Here is a 23,784-nt window from a genome sequence, read left to right on the forward strand (position 1 = left end):
AACTCCTCCCTCCCCAGCCACCGGCTATTTGAGCTTCAGGGATATGTGATCTCTGGATCCCCTCTGCGCGCCGGCACACTCACGGACTCACACTCGGAAGCGCACAGGCGCACAGCCGGCCGGCCAGCCCCCGGGCGGCGCGCAGAGGCAGGGGCGCAGGCTCACCCCCACCCCGGGGCGCACGCAGACGGTGAGGCGCGGGCTGAGGAGCTGCGGGGCTCCGGGATGGGGCCGCCGCCGGGCTCCCCGCCGTCCCTGCCGCCCGCCGCCGCCCTCTGCCTCCTTTCCTGCCTTCTGGGGGCACCCCGGGGCCACGCGTGCCCGGCCGGCTGTGTGTGCGCCGACTCCCACACGGTGGACTGCCGGGCCCGAGGGCTGCCCAGCGTGCCCAGCGCCTTCCCCCTGGACGTGCGGAAGCTGCTGGTGGCCGACAACCGCATCGAGGCCATCCCGGCAGACTTCTTCATCTTCTACGGGGACCTGGTCTACCTGGACTTCAGGAACAACTCCCTGAGCTCGCTGCAGGAGGGCGCCTTCAGCGGCTCGGCCAAGCTCATCTTCCTCGACCTGAGCTACAACAACCTGACCCAGCTGGGCGCCGGCGCCTTCCGCTCGGCCGGCAAGCTGCTCAAGCTCAGCCTGGCCAACAACCGCCTGGCCGGCGTGGACGCCGCCGCCTTCGAGAGCCTGGAGTCGCTGCAGGTGCTGGAGCTCAACGATAACGAGCTCCGGAGCCTCAACGTGGCCGCCCTGGCCGCCCTGCCCTCCCTGCGCACCCTGCGCCTGGACGGCAACCCCTGGCTCTGCGACTGCCAGTTCGCTCAGCTCTTCTCCTGGCTCCAGGAGAATGCGTCCAAGCTGCCCAAGGGTGAGCGAGGGCCGGGGACCTTCGGGGCGGGCAGTGGGAGAAGGGAGCTCGGCCCCCAGGGAACTAGGGGAGGCGGCCGGGGTGGGGGGGTTGACTTCTATGGGAGATCCAATTCAAGTCAGTAAGTGACCCGGCCTCCTTGCCTTTCCTCTTTAGAGGGAGAGCTAGGCGCCACAGTGGATAGAGCACTGGGACCCTCGGGGCTGGCCAAAGGAAGAGGGGAGCTCGGCCCAGAGGGGACCAGGGGTGCTGGCTGGGGAAGGGGGGGGGTATGGAGATCTGCTGTGGGAGATCAGTTCAAGTGTACCAGAATTTAGTAAGTGACCCGGCATCCTGGACTCCTTCCTGTTCCTGTTCCCACAGTGGGACCCTGGGGGGGAGTGAGAAAAGGAAGAGGGGAACTCAGTGGAGAGGGAAGCGGGGTGCCGGCTAGGGGAGGCATCTGCTGCAGGAGATCCAGTTCAAGTCAAGTCAAAATTTAGTAGGTAACCCTGCCATCTTACCTCCTTATTGTTCCTCTTTGGAGGGACAGCTGGGTGCCACAGTGGGTAGAGCACGGGGGGGGAGGAGCTTGGCCCAGAGGGAATCAGGGTGCTGGCTAGGGGAGGGGGAGGTTAATGACATCTTCTGTGGGAGATACAATTCAAGTCAGGCAGAATTTACTAAGTGTCCCAGCCACCTTGCTGCTTCTCTTTAGAGGGGCAGCTAGGTGGCACTATGGATAGAGTACTGAAACTGGGACTCTGGGAGGGTGGAAAAGAGGCTGGGAGCTCAGTGGAGAGGGAATAAGAAGGAAAGAAGGAAGGAAGAAAGCTCACTATTCTATGGGGGGGCTGTCTTTGTAGTTACTGAGTTCAAGTCAAATCAGTTAGAGTTTTTGCCTCCTTGCTTTCCTCTTTAGAGGGGCAGCTAAGTGGCACAGTGCTGGAGCACTGGCAGGAGGCAGGAAAAGAGGAGTTTGAATCCAATCTCAGACACTAGATAGGTGACCTTGGGCAAGTCATTTAACCCTGATTGCCTCCCATCCAGGGTCATCTCCAATTGTCCTGATTCACGTCTAAGCACTAGACTCAAATGACAGGAGGAGAAAGTGAGGCTTAGCACAGCACCTCCTCACTCAAATCCACTTCATATATTTGTCATAGCCTTCTTCAAGGATGAAGGACAAACATCATCATCCTCTTTAGAGCCCTATCACCTCCCAGTGCCTTCGAGGCTCAGTTAAAACCTCCTGCTTTCACTAAGAAGCTTTTCCCAGTTCCATTTTATCCTAATATCTTCTCTCTAATATTGTTTCCCATTTCTTCTGTACATAGCTTGTTTGGATTTAGTTGTTAGCATATTATCAGGCCCATTAGTGATCACCTTGAGAGCAAAAAGACTGATATGTCTTTCCTTGGTGTCTATCAAAAGTGCTTAGCCAGAAGTCTGACACATAGTAGGATCTTAATATAAGACTGGTGCTTGACTATGGTATTTCTGTCTCTCAAACCCTGAGTTCCCATGAGACTGATTCTAGGATTGAAGGGAAACAGATTTCCTTTAAGACAAGAGAGCATCTGCTAGGTGATAAGGAACTTTGGTTCCGAAGAAGTTTCAATAGGAAGGAACATGGTGCCAGAGAAACAACATTGGGTTTGAGTCTAAGAATTCAAACTCTGTGACCTTGAACAAAAAACTTGCCCTCTTTGGGTCCCAGTTTCCTCACCTGTCAAATGATCCCTGTTGTCATTCAATCATCTCTTCAGGACTCCATTTGAAAATTTATTGGAAAAGATACAGGAGCTGTTTGCCATTTCCTTCTCCAGCTCATTTGACAGATGAGGAAACTGAGGTTAAGTGAAGTGACTTGTCCAAGGTCACACAGCTAGGAAGTGTCTGAGACCAGATTGGAATTTAGGAAGAGGAGACTTCCTGACTCCTGATAAGACCCCTGTAATGCTCTCCCTAAGGTCCAGTTCAGAATCTTGTGATCATGTGAAATCAAGGCAGACTTTGAGTGAGCTTAGGAAACTGGTTTTCCCTTTGCATCCTTTCTGGTGAGGACAGCACACCCAGATCACTGGTCTTTCTTCCCACCTTCCTTTTCTCCTTCTGAGATGCACCATAGTATAGGAGAGAAAGTACTTGTTCCGGAGTCAGGAAGACCTGGGTTCAAATTCTGCTTCTGATAATAGAAACAAGTTATTTTCCATGTGAGCCTCAGGCAGGTCTCCAAGACCACCTCTTGTAGACCACCTGTGCTATCCAGAAGTGGAGAGAGAGTTTCCACATGGATAAAATCATGACTCTTTGCCATATGGAGAGAATAAATGATGGAAAGAAAAAAAAGTCATTTTCTCTCCTTACAAAGTTTATAGTCTACTGGGGAAGATAAGCCGTGGCTACAAGCAGGAAATAGGAAACAATCTAAAGATATGAACCAAGTGTGGAGGAGGTGAAACTCAATGGAGAGAACATCAGAACTGGAATAAGAAAAACCTGGGTTCAGATCTCACTCCTGATTTTTAGCTATGTGACAATGGGTAAGTTGTTTAAATTTCAAGCCTAGATAACCTTGAGACTTAATAAATTATAAACTGACTGTCCCGAACAGACAAAATCATATCCATGATATATTAGTATATTATAAAGAGTTCGGAGTCTGAAAAGTTCTCATAATAATCATTCCAATTCAAAAAACCCTGTAAGGTTTTCCTGATGGGGGGAGAGAGAGAGGGGAGAATGGAGAATGACAGTGTGGTGATTGGGGAGTAATTGGAATTGCATCTTTCCTTAAAGAATAGATAGGTGGCTCACAAAGTTCTATTATAGACAGACACAACGATATCCAGATTTCCAATTGTTGTTGTTTGGTCTTTCTCAATCATGCCCTGCTCTTCGTGGCCTCATTGGCATTTTCTTGGCAAAGATACTGAAGTGGTTTGCCATTTCTTTCTCCAGTTCATTTTACGAATGAGGAAACTGAGACAAATAGGTTACCCAGGGTCATACAACTAGTAACTGTCTGGACCAAATTTGAACTCTGGGACACAGTCTTTCTGACTCCAGGTCTACCCATTCTAACCATGGATTTTTAGAACAATCCATAATATCATAGAGTACAGCACAGACTTGGGGATCAGGGTTCAGTGATCAGAGAACTGACGTAGCATCCTACTTTCCTGACCTTTCCCCAAGCTTTCAGGTCCTTCTCCATTTGTTCTTTAACTCCATTTCCCCTCCTCTGGTTGTTGCAGGACAGCAAGATACATAGACTAAGCAACTCTGACATGGAGGAACATTTCTCCTCCAGATCTGTTGGCCTTTTCTTTACCTTAAATGCTCATTACTATCAACTTAATCAAGCCTTGTACCATATGGATTTCACAGGCTGCATATTGATTTATCCACAAATTAGACTTGGCATTCGAAACTCCTCACAACCTGACCCCCAGCTTATTTCCAGATTTATGCCATGTTTTTCTCTTCACAAACTCTCCAGTCCTCCCATATTACTGCTGCTCATGAAGAATACTAGCTATAATCATCTTCCTTCTGCCTGTCCTCTCCTCCTACCTTCAAGAATCCTTTGTTTCCTTTAAAATTTAGTCGTGTCACCATATATATATATATATATATATATATATATATATATATATATATATATACACACACATAAGAATTTTTCTGATTCCCTCACCTCCACCCCCACCATCAAATGAATATATATATATATATATATATATATATATATATATATATATATATATATATACACACACACATACATACATACATACATACATACATACATACCTGAGTTCAAATCCAGCCTTAGACATTTACTAGCTGTGTTGCTAACTGAGCAAGCCATTTCACCCTGTTTGCCTTCCTTGTCTACCTAATGAGTTGGAGAAAGAAATGGCAAATCCCTCCAAAATCTTTTCCATGAAAATTCCAAATAGGGTCACAAAGAGTCAGATGTGGCTGAATAGCATCTTTGTATGTGTTATCTTCATTTATTTGACTCTAGAAGAGGAATGGGGAACATCAAGGCCTCAGTTATATAAGACCTTCAAAATCTTTTGGTTTGGTGATGCCATGGCAGTTGCAGGCCAGGCAGGTTTCAAAATTCAATAAATCTAAAAACATTTTAGGAGTGAATTAATTAAATGTTTAACCAAATACAGCAGGTTAATTTTTCAGTTGATAATGATGTCACAAATATCCAAATGGTCCTTGGCAGAAAAAAAGATTTCCCCACCCCCTGCTCTATAACATAAAGGAAGCTTGGGGTCATTTTTTAGAAAGATTTTATTTATTTTGAGTTTTACAATTTTCCCCCCATTCTTGTTTGCTTCTCCCACCCCCCCACAGAAGGCAATTTACCAGTCTTTACATTGTTTCCATGGTATACATTGATCTCAGTTGAATGTGATGAGAGAGAAATCATATTTTTTTATTAAAAATATTATTTGAGTTTTACAATCCCCCCATCTTACTTCCCTCCCCACCCCCCACAGAAAGCAATCTGTCAGTCTTTACTTTGTTTCCATGTTGTACATTGATCCAAATTGAGTGTGATGAGAGAGAAATCATATCCTTAAGGAAGAGACAAAAAGTCTAACAGATAACAAGAGCAGACAATAAGATATCTGTTTTTTCCCTAAATTAAAGGGAAGGGGTGGCTAGGTGGCACAGTGGATAAAGCACCAGCCCTGGAGTCAGGAGTACCTGGGTTCAAATCCAGTCTCAGACACTTAATAATTACCTAGCTGTGTGGCCTTGGGCAAGCCACTTAACCCCATTGCCTAGCAAAAACCTAAAAAGTAAATAAATAAACAAACAAATAAATAAATCAGAGTGAATAGTCCTTGAACTTTGTTCAAACTCCATGGCTCTTTATCTGGATACAGATGGCACTCTTCTTTGCAGACAGTCCAAAATTGTTCCCAATTGTTGCGCTGATGGAATGAGTGAGTCCTTCAAGGTTGAACATCATCCCCATGTTGCTGTTAGGGTATACAGTGTTTTTCTGGTTCTGCTCATCTCACTCAGCATCAGTTCATGCAAATCCCTCCAGGCTTCCCTGAAATCCCGTCCCTCCTGGTTTCTAGTAGAACAATAGTGTTCCATGGCATACATATACCACAGTTTGCTAAGCCATTTCCCAATTGAAGGACATTTACTTGATTTCCAATTCTTTGCCACCACAAACAGGGCTGCTATGAATATTTTTGTACAAGTGATGTTTTTACCCCTTTTCATCATCTTTTCAGGGTATAGAGCCAGTAGTGGTATTGCTGGATCAAAGGGTATGCACATTTTTGTTGCCCTTTGGGCATAGTTCCAAATTTCTCTCCAGGAAGGTTGGATGAGTTTGCAGCTCCACCAAAAGTGTTATAGTGTCCCAGATTTCCCACAACCCTTCCAACAATGATCATTATCCTTTCTGGTCATATTGGCCAGTCTGAGAGGTGTGAGGTGGTACCTCAGAGAAGCTTTAATTTGCAAAGAAATCATATCCTTAAGGAAGAAAAATAAAGTATAAGAGTTAGCAAAATTACATAATACAATAATGGGTTCCTCCCCCCAAATTGAAGGTAATAGTCTTGGGTCTTCATTCAAACCCCACAATTCTTTCTCTGGATACAGATGGTATTCTCCATTACAGATAGCCCAAAATTGTCCCTAGTTGTTGCACTGATGGAATGAGCAAGTCCATCAAGGTTGATCATCACTCCCATGTTGCTGTTAGGGTATACAGTGTTTTTCTGGTTCTGCTCATCTCCTCAGCCTCAGTTCATGCAAATCCTTCCTGGCTTCCCTGAACTCCCATCCCTCCTGGTTTCTAATAGAACAATAATGTTCCATGACATACATATACCCCAGTTTGTTAAGCCATTCCCCAATTGAAGGACATTCACTTAATTTCCAATTCTTTGCCATCACATACAGGGCTGCTTTGAATATTTTTGTACAAATGATGTTTTTACCCATTTTCATAATCTCTTTAGGGTATAGACCCACCTTGGGGTCATTTTATAACTACCATTTTGGTGACGTGGAAGTGACCGACTCAGATGTCCAGACACATATCCTTCTTTGTGATTTGGACTAAGTGGTCCCTGCTAGATCTAATATTCTAGGCTGCTCTCATTTTCATAGTTGAGAGAGTGTGATGAGATAGTGATTCTGCAAGCCAGGAAAATCTGAGCTTTGCCTCTGTGGTGTAGCATATCACTGTGTAACTCTGTGGTGTAGCCCTGTGCAAGCCTCTGAAGGCTCACATAACTCTGTAGGAGCAGAAGTTTGCAAGAAGGTCCTTTTCTTTCATGGTAGGGAAATACAGTGGAGAGAACACCAGAACTAGAATCAAGAATACCTGGATTCAAATCTCATCCCTGTTACATGACAATGGGTAAATGCTTAAATTCTCAGGCAACCTTAAGTCTGACCTCAATTATGAACTGTCCTGTACAGACAAAATCTACACCAGTAAATAATAGGTTCAGGTTCTTTCTTCAATCCCTATCTCTTCTCCTTCCCATTTGTTCAATGGCCTGGATCCTCATTCCACAGTAGGGAGATCCTGACTTCCAGAGAATTAAGTGTTCTAGAATATGGGGAAAACCAATATGGTGGGGGGGGGGAGAAAGAAAACCATTTCAGGATTCAAATCCAGGCTGCATATATGCTCTCCTAGAAGTAAATCTAAGTAACTGGGGGAAGGCTGCCACCTTAGCTATTAAAATAGGGGAACAAAAGAGAATAGAGACAGTTCTCTCCCCATGACCTTGCTGGTTTGTAAACTGTGTTTACTCGCCTGCCAGGTAAGATTCCCTGTGCAGTCACCCATCTGATAAGGCTCTCCCAGCCAAGGAGAATGAACAAAGGAGACAAGGGAAAGAGGGGAATGTCAAAACCCATGATTTCCTGTCCATTTCCTGGCCTTGAGAATGACAGGAACTGTGATTGGCCAAGTGGGACCTGGCTGTGTCAGAGAATCTAAGGAGTTATCTGCCTCATCAACGTCTTCCCAGAACAATGAAACAGACCCTGGCTTAGGGAGCAGAGGGACCTGGGTGCTGGTCTCTATTTATGCCATTCACTTTGGGCACTCTTTTGGTCTTTAGCTTCCTCCTCCGGGGACTTGGTGGAAGTGGGTGGACTTGGGGATCAATTTCTAAGGTTCCTTCTCAGTTCAACTCCCTGATGACAGATAGGAGAATAGAATACCCAGGGACCTAGGTCTCTAGGCAATAGTCTGAGCAGCACAGGGGAGGGGAATGCAAAGCCCCTGTCCCCCCTCTTCAGTCCCTTGCCCAATCTCTCTTCTATCTAGTTTTGCTCTTTATGCCATACCATTCTGAGAAACTGTGAGGGTCACTGAAAAAAAGTGCTGAATTTAATATCCAAGGATATTGGATATCCTCTTAGAGTTCTGGAAAACCTGAATTCAGGTCCTGCCTCACACTTAGCAGCCTATACCAAGTCACTAACCCTCTCTCAGCCCCAGTTTCCTCATCGGGAAAATGAGGCCAATGATAGGTTACTGTGAAGATCAAATGAGATTATTTTTGTAAAGTGCTTTTCGAACTTAGAGAGTTTTATAGGAATTCAAAAACAAATCTTGGAGGCAGATATATACTTCTGATATACATTGTGTGACCCTGATTGAGTCATTTTCTTTTCAGCACCCCTAAGGCTACTCTCTAAGACTAAGCCTCAGAGGAGGTGCTCATCACTGCTGGACAGTTTCCTTACCAGACGTTCCCATCACCTAGGAAATCATAGGTCCTGATGGAAAAAAAGTGAAATATTGGTGGGTGATTATTAATATACATGGGACCTTGACTAAAACATGTAAATTCTCTAGGATTTTCATCTCTAAAATGAGAATGGCAGAGAGTAGATCTCTGAGAACCTTTCCAGCTCAAAACTTATTATCTTAATAGCTAAGATGGCACCTAAGAGCAATTTAATCAGATTTGCTAAGCTTAAAGGGGAAGGTGCCTCTCCAACTAGGAATCCTGAGAACCTTCTGAGTCTCCTTCCCTCTCTTCCACCCATCATTACTTTATAATTTAATGTACCCACACACTCCCCACTCCAACCTGCCCCTTCTACCCTGGGGCCTGAGCTCATCCTGTGTGTCAACTCAGATGAAAGCAGGCAGTGGTACCCGTGTGCCACATATCTCTGCTACTGTGATTTTCCAGCTGCCTTTGCCTTTATAGACAAAAAAAGAAATGTCATTTAGTTCCCCCCCCCCATCCTAGGCTTTCCCCACAGTCTGTGGGGAGGAGCTGTCCTCAGGCATTTATGATCAACTCTGTCTTATCCCTCTCTTTGTTAAAAATTTCCTCCCATAAGCCTCAATTTTCTGTGAATACCCTTGTCCAGAAAACAATTCCTCTTGAAATGTAAGGCATAGGCACATACAGAGCACTTTTAAAAATCATCCCTCATTAGGGAAGGTTAGGTGGCACAGTGATTAGAGAAGTTGGAAGGACCTGAGTTCAAATGTGGCTTCAGACACTTACTAGTTGCATGATCCTGGGCAAGTCACTCAATCCTGATTGCCCCCTTTCAAAAAATTCCTCATTGAGCTCATTTTACTTAGAGAGAATTCCATTGATATGGTTCCTGCCCTTCTGGTGTTTGCCTTCCAAAACTTGTCCAAATGTATTCAGCATCTTATTGGCAGAAACAGGATTAGATCTGGGATGGAAAAGGATATTTATTACCTGTTAAAGAAAATCATGGCCCTTTCTCTGGGCCTTTCTCTTGCCTTTAAAATGGTATGCTGTAAAGAGTAATAATAATAATGTTTGTCCTTGATTTTGGAAAAAGATCACGACATCAGGGAGGTGATGCCATGACAAGCACATGAATTGGATTTGAGTGAGGGGATGTTGTGTTAGATCACCAGCCTCACTGTCTCCTCCACAGCCATCTAGGTGCAGTGGCTAGATGTGAACCAGGAAACTGGAGATTGCCCTGGCTGGTGGGACAGTCAGGGTTAAGTAACTTGCCCAAGGGTCACACAGCCAAGTGTCAGAGGTTGGATTCAAACTCCCATCCTCTTGATTCCAAGGCCAGTGCTCTATCCACTGTGCCATCCAGCAGCCCCTGCTGAAAAGAATACTGTAGTCATGATCTGAGAGTGTGGGATCGAGTTTCAACCATGCCTCTTACATGACCTCCTAGAGCAGACCTCCCTCCTCATCTGGGCCTTCAAAATGAAGTTTGGGTTCAAACATTTCTGAAGACCCTTCTAACCTTAACTCTATGAGCCAGTGATACTAAGCTCCTGGTATGATACGGTGGAAACAGTATTGACCTGAATTCATAGGACTTGAATTCAAATTCTGCCACCTAAAAGTAATTTAGTAAGAGTCGCTAAATCTAAAGTGGAAAGGGTCTCTCCAGCTAGGAGCTCTGAGACATTTCTGAGTATCCTTCCCTCTCTCCCCCTATCATTATTTTTTAATTTCATGGGACTACCCTTCCCCCAAACCCAGCCTGCCTCTTCTGCCCTAGGGCCAGAGGTCATCTTGTATGCCAGCTCGGCTAAAATTCAGCAACTGCTACTGGCCGAAGGACGATGTTATAGGCTTATAAATTTAGGTCTTGGAGAAAACTTTGAGTCTGTGTGATCACAGGGATTCTAGATCCCAGAGCTGAAAGGATCAAATAGTTTATCTCTCTCATTTTAGAGATGAAGAAACTGAGACTTAGGAAAGTTAAGCAGCTTGTTCCAGGTCTCACAGGTAATAAGTAGAAATGATATTTGAAGGTAAGGTCTTTGATTTGAAATCTGCCACTCCTTTGCCCTCTTAGGGCAAATGGATTCATATCCCAAGGCTATGATTTTCTTTGCTGTAAAATGAAGAGGTCGGAGGTTACCTCTAGCTATGGATTCTTGAAATTGGACTTTGTGACTTGAAGGAGGAACAAGAGTCCTCAGCTGCCTCTGGAATTAGGGATTCCAAAGAATTTCTATATTCATTATTTCCATTTTTCTTCATCTTCCTCTGAGCAAAAGTGCAAACCTCCTTGTAGGGTTCCTGGTTTGTTGTTTTCAAACTGACTAGTGTTTTGGTGATGTCAACAAACCTATCCAATTAGCACAGTTTGCATAGGGCCCAGAAAGCACATGTATAAAAAAGAAAGGAATGTGCAGGTCTTAGGGATGGGGACACCCTTCTTCATCTCACCAGCAATTTCAGTGTCAAGAGATCACTGCATAATGACAGGGGAAGTTGAGAAACAGAGCAAACCTTGGACAAGCTAGATATGACTTTGTTGGTGGTATAGGAGGAAGGGGCAGAGGTTGGGTTGGCAATGTATCCCTGTGGAGATACTGAACCTGAGTGAGACCCTTTGAGATAGTGATTCTGGAAAGGTCTTTGGCTCAGAGATGGAGAGCTGGAAGGGAGGTACTCCAAGATCATCTAGTTCACATCTTTCTTTTACAGAGGAAGAAATTGAGACAAAGAAAGCCTGGGTCACTTAACCAAGAGAAGTGAGGTAATTAGCAGAAGAATTAGGATTAAAACTCACAGGGGCAGCTAGGTAGCACAGTGGATGGAGCACCAGCCCTGGAATCAGGAGTACCTGAGTTCAAATCCTGCCTCAGACACTTAATAATTACCTACCTGTGTGGCCTTGAGCAAGCCACTTTAAGCCCATTGCCTTGCAAAAAAACAAAAAACTCAGGCCCTCTGACTCCAAAAACACATTAACCTACTATCACAAAAATAGTTCTGAATTTGGGTTTGTATCCTGGCTTGTCTTCTTATTAAGTGTGTGACATTAGACAAGATATCTGACCTCTTCAGGATGTGATGTTTTTATCAGTAAAATGACCCCTCCAAAATAAGACAAATATATAAAGATGGAGGCATATTTCATATATGCCAAAATAGTCATTATATATGTATATATATATACATACATATATATACATATACATATACATATACATATACATATATATATATATATATATATATATATATAGAGAGAGAGAGAGAGAGAGAGAGAGAGAGAGAGAGGGACACAGAGAGAAAGAGATAGAGAGAGAAAAACAAAGACAGAGAGAGATTAAAAACTGTAAGCAAAATGGTCACAGGCAATTTGGTGGCAGACTAAAAGCCAGGAAGACTTGGATTCAAATCCTTGCACGGTTATTTATCAACTGTGTGACCCAGGACAAGACACTTACATACACACACACACACACACACACACACCCTAGTCCTCAGTTTCCTTACAATTCTAAATGTATGACCAATGGCTGATGGGTGTGCATCAATTGAGCCGTCTGAACAAAATATGGCATATATGTGAGGTGGAATATTACTCTTTGTAATCCATTGAATAATACTCTTAAATTCTATGCTTCCTTGGACAATCCCTATTTCTTTGTCTTGTCCCCTTTCCCCAGAGTTGCCTCTGGGAAATTTCAAAATAAAAGTTTTGCCTGAATTTTTACTGGTGTAAATAAAAGGGTTCTTGGCTTCCATATAGATACTTCAGCTAACAATCCCCAGTGACAATGACATGTGTTTAATATCAGCTCTCAGAAAAGATGTCTGCAAGCCTCACTTTCAAGTTTAATCTCCAATTTTAGCATTTTTCCCATCTCTTTATCAAGTCTAGAAAATCAACAAAGCAACAAATCAAACCCAGCTTGTAGCCTTTGCTGATTTCTGAAGTACAAATGCTCACACTGAAAATTTAACGATTGACTCTTGGGAGCCATTTTGAGCTGACTGCAACACAACCCTGATAATGGAGTACAGAACAGTCCTGATCTTCTACAGAGAGAGAAAAAATACAAAAAGGACTTGAATAAACTCAAAAACAATTGACATAATTCTTCCTCTTTGGTTTAAATCCTACTTTACACATGCAACTCTAAAGTTATACAGAACCCTAAACTCATGACCTACCATGGTTTTTGAACTAAAGAGATGGGCACCCTGACATTCACTTTAGGGATACACATGAGATTCAAGCCTTTAGCACAACCTTAAGAATTTGAACTAACCCCAGAAAGAAAAACAAATGGGATTGCTAGAGAGGTAACCCCCTTCCCATTGAACCCACATTGTCTAACTCCTGCTAGCAGCAGAGGACAAAGTCTGGGCCTTTTAGACCTCCATGTCATGTCTCAATCCTTTGACTCTTGGTGGGCAGTGGGGGCATCAGTCTTCCCATTAGGTTGATGGAACCCCAAAACTTCTCCTTTACTCTTTCTAAAAACTGGGTGCCTTGAATGCCCAAGAAGATCACTATTGATTAAAATATCCCTCTGTTTTTTGTAGAAGTCTGGATTCTTAAGTTCTCCAGGAACTCATCATTGTTTTGTTTTGTTTTGGTTTGGTTTTTGCAAGGCAAATGGGGGGAACTCATCATTGTTTAGGAATTCCTCCTCCCCTGTGCAGGGACCTTGGGTTTTGATAATTTTCCACTCTATTCCAGAAATCTGGGGCAGAAGGATCTTACTTTACTTGGAGACCAAATAAAATAAACCAAATAAAATCAAAGCATTGAACTAAACAAACTCTAAAATTCCTTCCAACTCTAGGTTCAAAGATCCTATATCTTCAAGTCTACAATCATTTATTAAGCTCTCGGTGGGTACCTGGCACAATGCTGGGCTCTGGGGATGTCAAGATAACAAACATTTACTGATGAAACATTCCTAACAAGAAGCTTGTAGTCCATTAGAAGAAGCAACATGTAATAATAATGATGGTAATTGTGGATGGTGATGATATAATTTAGTATTATAACAACTTTTATGTAGCATTTTAAGGTTTACAAATTGCTTTACATATTCTATTTCATTTAATTCTTTTTTATACCAGACCTATGATTTTATTAATTCAGAAAATTCTTAGCAAACTACTTTCTTTAACAATACCAGTCTACAATTTTTAGTAAAAATAATAAATGTGCATGGCACCTCCTATCTCATTTAATTCTAAAAATAAACCTGAGATGTAGGGACAATTATTATTCCCATTTTATAGATTAGATAATTGAAGCTGAGAATAGTTAAGTGACTTACCCAGAGTCACACAACTTTCGAGTATCTAGGAAGAATTGAAATTTGGATCTTTCTAACTCCAAGTCCAGGATTCTAATCACAGCATAACCTAAATGCCTTACAGTCATGCTCAAAGAGATGTGTATGTGTGTATATAATATATATATATATATATATATTAAATACACACACACATATAGTCAGAGACAAGATAATTTTTGAGTGGGGACAACTAGTAGCAAAGGGTCAAAGGGAGTCAGAAAAGATCTCATGTCCTTCAGTTTCTTCAAAAGTGTCTGGAAAAATGTCCCAGATGCCAGTGAATCCAGAAGCTTGGGCTACTGCTATCTGCTTCCTTTTGGGGAAAGAATCTCAGGTAGACATACTCATCTAGGCAGAGGAGGGAGCATAAAAGATTTTCCAAAGAGGCTTGGACAGACTAAGCTTGATGAAAGCAAGAGATGCTAAGAGGCAGAAGTGAAAAGAGTGCTGGTTCTTGAGTCTAATATTAATTCTAACACTACCCCTGTGACTTGACCAAATCACTTAACCTCCCTGGGCCTCAGTTTTCTTTTCTGTAAATGAAGGGGGTTGAACCAAATGGCCTCTAGAGTCTCTTCTAGCTCTAGATACTTGATCCCATGAACAGGCCTAAATAAAATGAGGAAGGAGTGCATGCACCTGATGGAATCCCTATTGTCTTACATTCCTACAAGTTCTTTGGCTGAAACTAAAGACTCTCAGAAAGCTGACTGTGAAGTATGAGAAGCAAGGGTTGTGTACATTAGGAGAGCCAAGTGTAGTTTTGGTTGGGTTCATTGTTACTTATCTAGAGTCATACAGGAAGGGGCCAGCAGCACCATGGAGAGCTCCTGGTTCCTTTCTGTCAGAAGGCTCCAGGAAAATAGCCATTTCTTGTCAGAGGTTGGGGTGAGATCTCTGTTGCTATTTTTCAATCTCTCTTAGTCCTGCTTTGAGACTCTCAGCATCTGCTTGTATTCCAACAGCTAATGCATTTTAAATGGAACTCTTAATTACAGTTTGTTTTTGTGGTGTACTCTTTCTTGTCTAGCTTTTTCCTTCAGTCTATAATAGTCTTGTCTGGATTATCTCAAGGATTCTGACCTGGGATTTCTGCTATCCCTTTGTAGGGACAACTGTAGATGTTATTCATTTCTGAAGAAATGATAGAGGTCATCTAAGATTTCAGAGCTAGACAGGATTCGAGGACCTTCCAGACCCTGGACCCGAAAGGTCCATACCTCTATACCTAAAATGCATTTCTTCCTCACTTTATTTAGACCTGTTCATAGGATCATGCATCTAGAATTTGAAGGGACTTTAGAGGTCATTTGGTTCAACCCCCTTCATTTACAGAAAAGAAAACTGAGGCCCAGGGAGGTTAAGTGATTTGACCAAGTTACAGAGGTAGTGTTAGAATTATTGTTAGACTCAAGAAGCAGCACTCTTTTCACTTCTGCCTCTTAGCATCTCTTGCTTTCTTCAAGCTTCGCTCCTGTCCAACCCTCTTTGGGAAATCTCATGCTCCCTCCCTGTCATTGGTGTTCTTACACAGAGTCCATGAACATGAAGAAAATCCCATCTTTATATTCACTAACTTTTAACTTCAATTTGGTCTTCCTTTCAGTTATTTAAAAATCTTATTCTGAGAAGAAGCCTATGGGCTTCCTCACATTGCGCAAGGGGCCCATGGCACCAAAAGAATTTAGGAGCCCCTGTTCTATACCAGTGCATACCCAGAAAGAACTCCTTCTTTGTATTGTTTCTCCCAATTCTACTGGGAGAGCAGGGATGTGACAAAAGTCACAAAGTAAAATGCCTGGGCTTAATGGGAGTTTAGCGGTGCAGTGAACAGAACAACAGAACCTGGCATCAGTAAAACCTGAGTTCAAACCTGGTTTCAAACACATACAAGCTGTGTAATCCTGGGCAAGTCCCTTCATTCTTTTTTGCCTTGGGTTTCTCATCTGGAAAATGATTTTGGAAAAGGAAATGGCCAAACCATTCCAGTGCCTTTGCCAAGAGAGGTCCAAATAGAGTCACAAAGAATTGGATACTACTAAAACAATACCAACAGCATGGATTGATGCAACATGTAAACAGTTGACCATCTAGTCCTCCAACATTTGTTTAGAATGGATCTAAAAATGTATCAGAAATTTAGACCTGGAAGATATATTAGAGGGCATCTAGTTTTAAGGAGTCAAACTAACTGTTTTCGGGTCACTCAAAACTCCCCAGTTCTGCCTGAAATAAATTAGAATGTAATTGGGAAATGTCTACCAAAATAAGTAAAAGTATAGTACAACATATTATGTTAATTAAAAGTTTTCTAAGTCAATCTAGGTCTATTTCTATTTGAGTTCGATACCACTGATCCAGTCTAACCCTATTTTATAGATGAAGAAGCAGAAGTTTTATAGATGAAGAAACAGAAGTTCCAGAAGCTTATGAAATATAGTTCCATTAAAAATTTTATGTATCTGATGGCATTATATTGCACTTATAAAAAGTGATGAAGAGGACAGTTTCAAAAAAACTGAGGAAGACTTGTTTGAACCAATACAGGGTGAAGTAAGCAGACCCAGGAGATCAATTTATACAACACAAAAATATTGTGAAGTTTAAATAGCTTTGAAAGACTCAATAAACTACCAACCACAATTCTGGAAGATTCAAGTTAAAACATTCTGGCCACCTCCTAAAAGAGAGGTTACTTGAATACTTGGTTTTACTTGACTATATATGATTGTAATAGGAGTTTTATTATTCTTTCTTTCTCAGTTTGGGAATGGGAGCAGGCAGGGAGAGAATGAAAAAATCTAAATATAAAATTAAAATTTCATTAAATAAAAGGAAACCTATGTTCTTAGATCTATAACTAGAAGTGACTTTTGACATTATATCATTGAACTTCATTTTATAAATGAGGAAGTGATTAGGTGACATCCCAAGGTTTATACAGTAAGCAGTAGAGTGAATATTTGAACACTATGTCCCCCTACTCCAAAGCCTCCATTCTTCCTTAATTAGAATGTAAGCTCCTTAAGGGCAGGAATTGTCCTTTTGCTTTTATTTGTATACTTACAATATAAGTGTCTGGAACATTCTAAGAGCTGAATTGAACGCTTGTCACTTTGACTTTTCACTGACATGAATGAAATGAAATGAAAATGAAAAGATGTTACTTAATTTATTCCACCTAATCCCAGGGGATGAACCAACTTCTGATATTGCCCTGAATCATTCATCTTTTCAAATATTGCTGAATATTGAGTCAGCCTTATATCCTTTTTAGCAGACCAGGAATTGAGTTTTATTGAAATAATAATTTGTTGTTATTGTTGTGACTGACCCTTTGTGACCCCATTTGGAGTTTTCCTTGCAAAGATACTGGAGTGGTTGACCATTGCCTTCTTTGGCTCATTTTTCAGATGAGGAAACAGAGGCAAACATGGTTAAGACACACAACTAGTAAGTGTCAGAGACTAGATTTGAACACAGAAAGATAAGTATTTCTGATTTCAGGCCTGCTTAGCATGTAAATTTTTGTTTGCATATCCTCTTAAAGGTCAATTCTCTCCCTTTGAAAATAAATGATAACTCTAACATTTCACATTTATAAAGTTCTTAAAGGTTTGCAATATATTTTACATCCTGTTTCAGCTCGTTTTATTCTCACAGCAACACTGGGTCCTATTATTATCCTCATTTTTACAAATGAGAAAACAAATAAACAGGAATTAAATGACTTGTCCAGGGTCATACAGCTAATAAATAGATTTGGGGAGTTTTCAACCCAGGTCTTCCTCATTCCAGGGCTCTGCTTATTATGCAAAGAATTGTACATGTCAACCAGTCTTAAGAAAATTTTGGGATATACTTTATTGCCTACTGAAGAAAATTCAAACTCATTTCCTGACATTCAAGGCTTGCCACAATCTGGAAGCTTTGTACTTTTCCAGCCTTATTTCATCTTGTACTTTGTGCTGCTGCCAGACTGGGCTTCTTACTTTATTCTGTTAACATACCCCATTTTCCTATTTCTATGCCTTGGCTTATTCTGTTCCTGATGACTGTTGAATTCCTATCCATTTTTTTGGTTTTGCTTTTTGCAAGGCAATGGAGTTAAAATGACCTGCCCAAGGTCACACAGCTAGTAAGTATCAGTTGTCTGAAACTGGATTTGAAATCAGGTCTTCCTGACTCCAGGGCTGGTGCTTTATCCACTGTACCACCTAATTGTCCCCATTCTTATCCATTTTTAAAAACTCTGCTCTGTGTCACATCCTCTATACTTAAGCTATTATGTATTCAACAGATACTCAATTTTTAAGGCATTTTAAAGCACCTATTGTATAGAAAATCATATACTAGGCTGGAGGTTCACAAACCTGATCTATAGATAGAGTTCTGGGGGAAGGGCACAGAGAACTTGGATGGTGGGGGTGAAATTACCTCTTTATTTTCCCTACTATCTCATTAAAATTAAACATTAACTTCATTTGTCTAAAGTCATGATTTTGGAGCAACTAGGTTGTACAGTGGATAGAGTACCAGTCTTGGAGTCAAGAGGACCTGAATTCAAGACATTTAATAATTATCTAGCTGTGTGACCTTGGGCAAATCACTTAACCCCATTGCCTTGCAAAAAAGTTTCTAAGAAGAGGTCCACAGATTGCAAGAGGAGTCCATGGCACAAAAAGGGTTAAGAATGCCTCTTCTTAACTGGGCATTTGGGGTACAAAAGTAGATATGATCATATCTTGCTTTCAGTGAGCTTACAATCTAGTAAGAGGGAAAGATGAGTATTCAGGTTTACAATGATACTTGGGAGACTGGGATAAGTATAAAGGAGAGCTCCAGGCAAATTTGGGAAATTTAACAAGAGAGATATCAGTTTTTAACCTAGGAGATAGTATATTTAGGAAAGACTTGATATAAAAGGTAGAAATTGAATTGGGACCTTGAAGAATGAGAAGGACCTCAATAGATGGAGATGACCATTTCAGTAAAAAGAGACAGCATAAGGAAAGATCTAGAGAAAGAAGGCAGGGATAGAACTGGAGATGGTAGTATCTATGGTTGGTGGAATGTAGAGGGAAGTAGTAAGAGATGAGACTTGGGAGTGAAGGTACTGAGAATATTTGACAGTAAGGAAACAGATTTTGTGGGGGTTTTTAATAGAAGCATGGCATTTTTGAGCAATGAATTAGAAAGATGAATTGGGAAGCGGAATGAAGGATGGATTGGAAAAAGGGGTAGATCAAGGGGGAAAGAACAGATAAAAGGCTAATTCTAAAGCTCAAGAGGAAAGGGCCCCTGAACAAGGAAAGCTGAAGTAGTAGTAGTAGAGGGAAGGAATCAAATGTGGAAAAGGTATTTTTAAGGTAGAATAGACAAGATTTGGCAAATGCTATCACAGTTTGCTTGAGCAAAGGTAAGAAGTCAAGATGATTCCCAGATTATAAACCCAGGCAATTCAGAGAGTGAATGATGGTGCTGTCAGTTGGAATAGACAAGTTAAGGAAAGATTTTGGGGGCAGATGTTATTTCATTTTGAAATATGTTCAGTTCACATTGCTGGCAGTCTTTCCAGATAGAGGTATACAGTATACATATAGAGATAAAGGAGCTCATAGGAGAGATTGGGGTTGGATTATGGACTTGAGAACCATGTGTATGGAAGTTATTGAACTCATGGGAGGAGATAAGATATCAAAGGAGAGAATGATGAAAAGGAAGAAAAGAGGACTAGAAGAACACCTTTGTTTAATGAACGGGAAAAGCAATGGTATACAGCAAAAGAAACAGAGAAAGATCCATCAGAGATCTAGGAGGATCACATATTTAGACCTGAAGATATTTTATGACATCATAAAAACCAAAGAAGGAGGAGGCATCCAGAAGATTGGGTTTTTCAAGAGTGGCAGATAGTCTGAGAATAGTTACAAGAAACCAGCCATTGAATCTAGCAATAAAACCATGAACTCCTAGAGAGAGCATTTTAGTAGAGTGGTGTGGTGACAGAATCCAGATTATAAGGATTTGAAGAGTGAGGGAATGATGAAAAAGAGGAAGCAGCAGGTGTAGACACCTTTCACTACAGTTTAAGCAGCGAAGAGGAGGAGAGATCTAGGACAAGAGTCTTTCCTAATGTCCCTTTACAGTCAAACCCATTCCCATAGATCCCTTTCCTAGTTAAATTTTATTATTTTGCACACATATTTACACATACTCATTCATGCATGTCTCTTTGATACTCAAATAGTGCTTACTGAGTGCTAACTATGTGAAAAAGTAAAATTAATTTCCGCCCTACCTTCTGTTAATAGAAGAGAAGTTTCTTAAAGACAAGGACTACTTCATTTTTGTCTCTGTGTCTATCACCTGGCATAACAGTAAATGCTTAATGATTGGTGAACTGGAGAGGAGGATCAAAGCAATGATATTTTAGACTCTTCCTGGCAGTTGAATGTAAAGAGCAGTAGAGGGAAGAGATTGAAGCTATATAGAGAGACGAATCATGGTGGAGATAGGAAGAAATAAGACTCAGGTAATGGGGGGAAAGGGGTTATAGTTGGCAAAAAGGAGGGGCTCTTCATCCTCTGAGGTTGAAGGGAATAAGAGAAGAAATAGTACTGGAAGTACTAATAGGGAAACTGAAACCCAGAGAAGAGGGAGGTTCAAACCCAGATGATCTACCTTTATATCCATCAGTCATTCTGTTAGACCACATTTCCTCTCACTTCACCAGACTGAGAAAACAGATTATGACACTAAAGGATTCAAAGGAGGAGTGGTGAGGGAATTATGGGAGTTAGCATCCATCTTCTCAATAAAGGAGGAGCTCTGGGTATCTGAAGATGAGAGAAGTAGAATCAGAGACTTGGGGAAAGAACAGAGTTTGAAGCTTCTATGGTGAGGAATGGGACAGAATCAAAGAGGAATGAACAGAAGCATGGCTGCTATGTAGTGAGGGTAGATAGGTAGGGGTAAGAGAGCAAAAAATGATGATATACCCAGGTAGTTCCCCTTATAATGTTCTATAAGAGTAATATATTTCACAGATCAGTATTTATGTAAATTTGCAAAACCCTTTACATGTATTGTCTCATTTGACCTCTCAAAAATCCTGGGAGGTAGGTCCATTTTACAGATGAGAAAACTGAGGCTGATAGAATATTAGTGGCTTACCCAGGGTCTCATAGCTAATAATTTAGTTTAATGGGGATGATTTCAGGGACATCAAGAAAAATTCTTTGAAATATCTTTGTAATTGGCTCTATTTTTACAGTGTGATATAGTGGAAAGATTGATAGGTTCACCTGGGTTTAAATTGTAGCCTTACCATTCATACTACTGTCCATGTGACCATGTCATAAGAATCAGTCATGCCCCTTCCATGAACTATAGTTTCCTCATCTGTAAAATGAAGACATTGCATAGGTCCTTTTAAGCTCTAAAGCTGGGATCTTCTACTCTTATTTCTCTAGGGGTCACTGACGAATTCTTATTAATTTAAGATCCTTGCCAGTCAAACATAGATCTTATGATTTTTCTGGATCTTATCACTGGTAAATCAATAGGAGCTATACTTTAGCTAATGCGCTCAGACTCTGATTCCAATACTTTTTTCTTTACCCTATACCCCAGTGAATTCCAGAGAAATTCCTGAAACTCTTGCCCCTTTAATAATCTGGCCTTTTGGGCTTAGACCAAATATACACTTTTTTTTTCTTATACTTCCTTGCATTGTAAGCCCTGGTGTGGCCCTCCAGAAGGATATAAACCTCCTGAAGGCAGGAGCCATACTATTTTTTTTAAGGTTTATAACCCAGTTTTGAGCACAGGATCTTAGACATAATAGGTACTTTTGTGAATTTATTCAATACATGCATACTGGGCTCTGGAGATACAGAAACAGAAAAGGAAATAGTCCCTGCCCTGAATTTGAATGAACTTTACTTTGGCCAAGAGAGACCAAAATAGACTAGGAACTGTTGAAAGCAAAACCGAATCTTTTCTTATTCATAGGTAGGAGGATCTGGCTTGAGACACACAGAAGCAAGTTTAGAGCTGAGGAGGACCTTTAAAGGCTAGAAGTCCAGGCTTCCCCATCATAGAGGAAACTCAAACCCAGAGGAGAGCTAGGGGACTTACCTAAGGTCATACTGGCAGGAAATTGGGTCTCAGGATCATAGATCCAGAAGGACCTCAGAAGCCGCTAGTCCAGTCTCATCATTTCATAGAGGTTTCAACTGAATTTTGGAGGTATTGTGACTTGTAACACAGAAAGTTTCAGAGGTGGGATTTAAACCTAGGGCCTCTGATTCCAGAGTCAGCATTCTGTCTGATGTGTCACCCACTAGGGATGTAAGCATAGTCATACAGGAAGGAAGAAAAGAAGGAAAGGAGGGAGGGGGAAAATGAAGGAATGAGGGAAGGGAAGAAGGGAGGGAGGAAGGAAGAGAGGGAAGAAAAGGAAGGAGGGAGGGAGGGAGGAAGAGAGAAAGTGAAGGGAAGGAGTGAAAAAAAAGAGGAAGGAAGGAGGGAGGGACAAGGGTAGACTAGATTTGAGAATGGACATTCATTGTCAACCAGTCACCCATCATCTCCCATTTGGTGGATAGCTTGTGGAAGAGATGTGGATTGTTGTCCTTGAACTCTGGATCCATCCCCTCCTCCCAACCTCTGCTAGCTTGGCCTTTAACTCTCCCTATCTTTTTTTTTCTCCAATGCCCTCTTGTTATGATCTAAACCTAAGTAGACATGATGTGTGAGCAGGCAGATGAAGAAAGTAGTGGAAGCTCTTCAAATGTCCTAGGGCTCCTTCTGCTCAGACCCAAGCCCCTGCCAGGGATTGGATCCCCTGCTGGCAGGCAGAGTCTGTTTCTATATATACTTCGCACATCAAGTTCACTTCCAGTCCATCGTCATCCAAGAGGGCTGACCTTCCATGGCCCTCTTTGGGAGCCCACACCACTGGGGCTTTCCAGATGAATTTGTGCCCACTGTGTGATTTGTGGACTAGTACACATCTGCTCCTAGCCTCAGGGAAGCATGTAACACCAGAGCTGAGAGGGCCTTAGAGCATGTTAAGTCAGAATTGAACTCGGAATGTGAGAACTGGTAGATCCTCTAGAATGGATGGCAGAGCTGAGAGAGCCTTAGGGCAGAGATTTCAGAACAGGGAGGGCCCTTAGAACACAGAATGTAGAACTGGGAGGGCTTTAGAACATAGGATGTCAGAACTGGGAGGACCCTCAGAACATGGAATATCAGAGCTGGGAGGGTCCCTAGAACCCAGAATGCTAGAACTAGGAGGACCCTTAGAATATGGGGTGTCAGGGCTGAGAGGGCCCTTAAAACAGAAGGTCAGAGCTGGGAGGGACCTTAGAACAGAAAATGTCAGAACTGGGAGGGGTCTTAGAATACAGAATGTCAGACCACGGAGTTTTCCTTAGAAAGCAAAATGTCAGACCATGGAGTATCCTTGGAATCCAGAATGTCAGAGTTGGGAGGGCATTTAGAATGTAGAGTGTCAGAGTTGGGAAGGCTCTTAGAACAGAGAACTGCAGAACTGGAAGAGAAATTAGAGTAGAGAAAGATAGACTTCCTTAGAATATAGAAAGTTAAAGTTCAAAAAGTCCTTCGGGTCTATAATATCACAACTGAAACGTCATGGTTCTTCCAACCTTAGTAGAAAATGCAGCCCCCAGGAGGCTCTGAGGTGGTACCTTCTGGTAGGAAACGTCCTAGATTTGGAAGCAGTAGATCTACCTCTTGTGATCTCAGTAACCCTGGACAAGTCATATCCCTTTTCTAAAATTCAGTTTTCCCATCC

At 41.9% G+C, this 23,784-nt stretch overlaps 1 protein-coding gene across 1 annotated transcript in view; it reads left to right on the forward strand.

Moving 5' to 3' along the window:
* The first annotated feature begins 225 nt into the window (after positions 1-225).
* LRRC38 (leucine rich repeat containing 38) overlaps positions 226-23,784 on the forward strand; it is a 48,257-nt gene continuing 24,698 nt past the window's right edge. The window contains exon 1 of the mRNA XM_074192035.1: positions 226-868. Within this exon, the coding sequence (XP_074048136.1) occupies positions 226-868 (643 nt within the window). The remainder of the gene's footprint in view (positions 869-23,784) is intronic.

Source organism: Macrotis lagotis, chromosome 1, assembly GCF_037893015.1.
Source record: "Macrotis lagotis isolate mMagLag1 chromosome 1, bilby.v1.9.chrom.fasta, whole genome shotgun sequence".
In the NCBI taxonomy this organism is placed as follows: domain Eukaryota; kingdom Metazoa; phylum Chordata; class Mammalia; order Peramelemorphia; family Peramelidae; genus Macrotis; species Macrotis lagotis.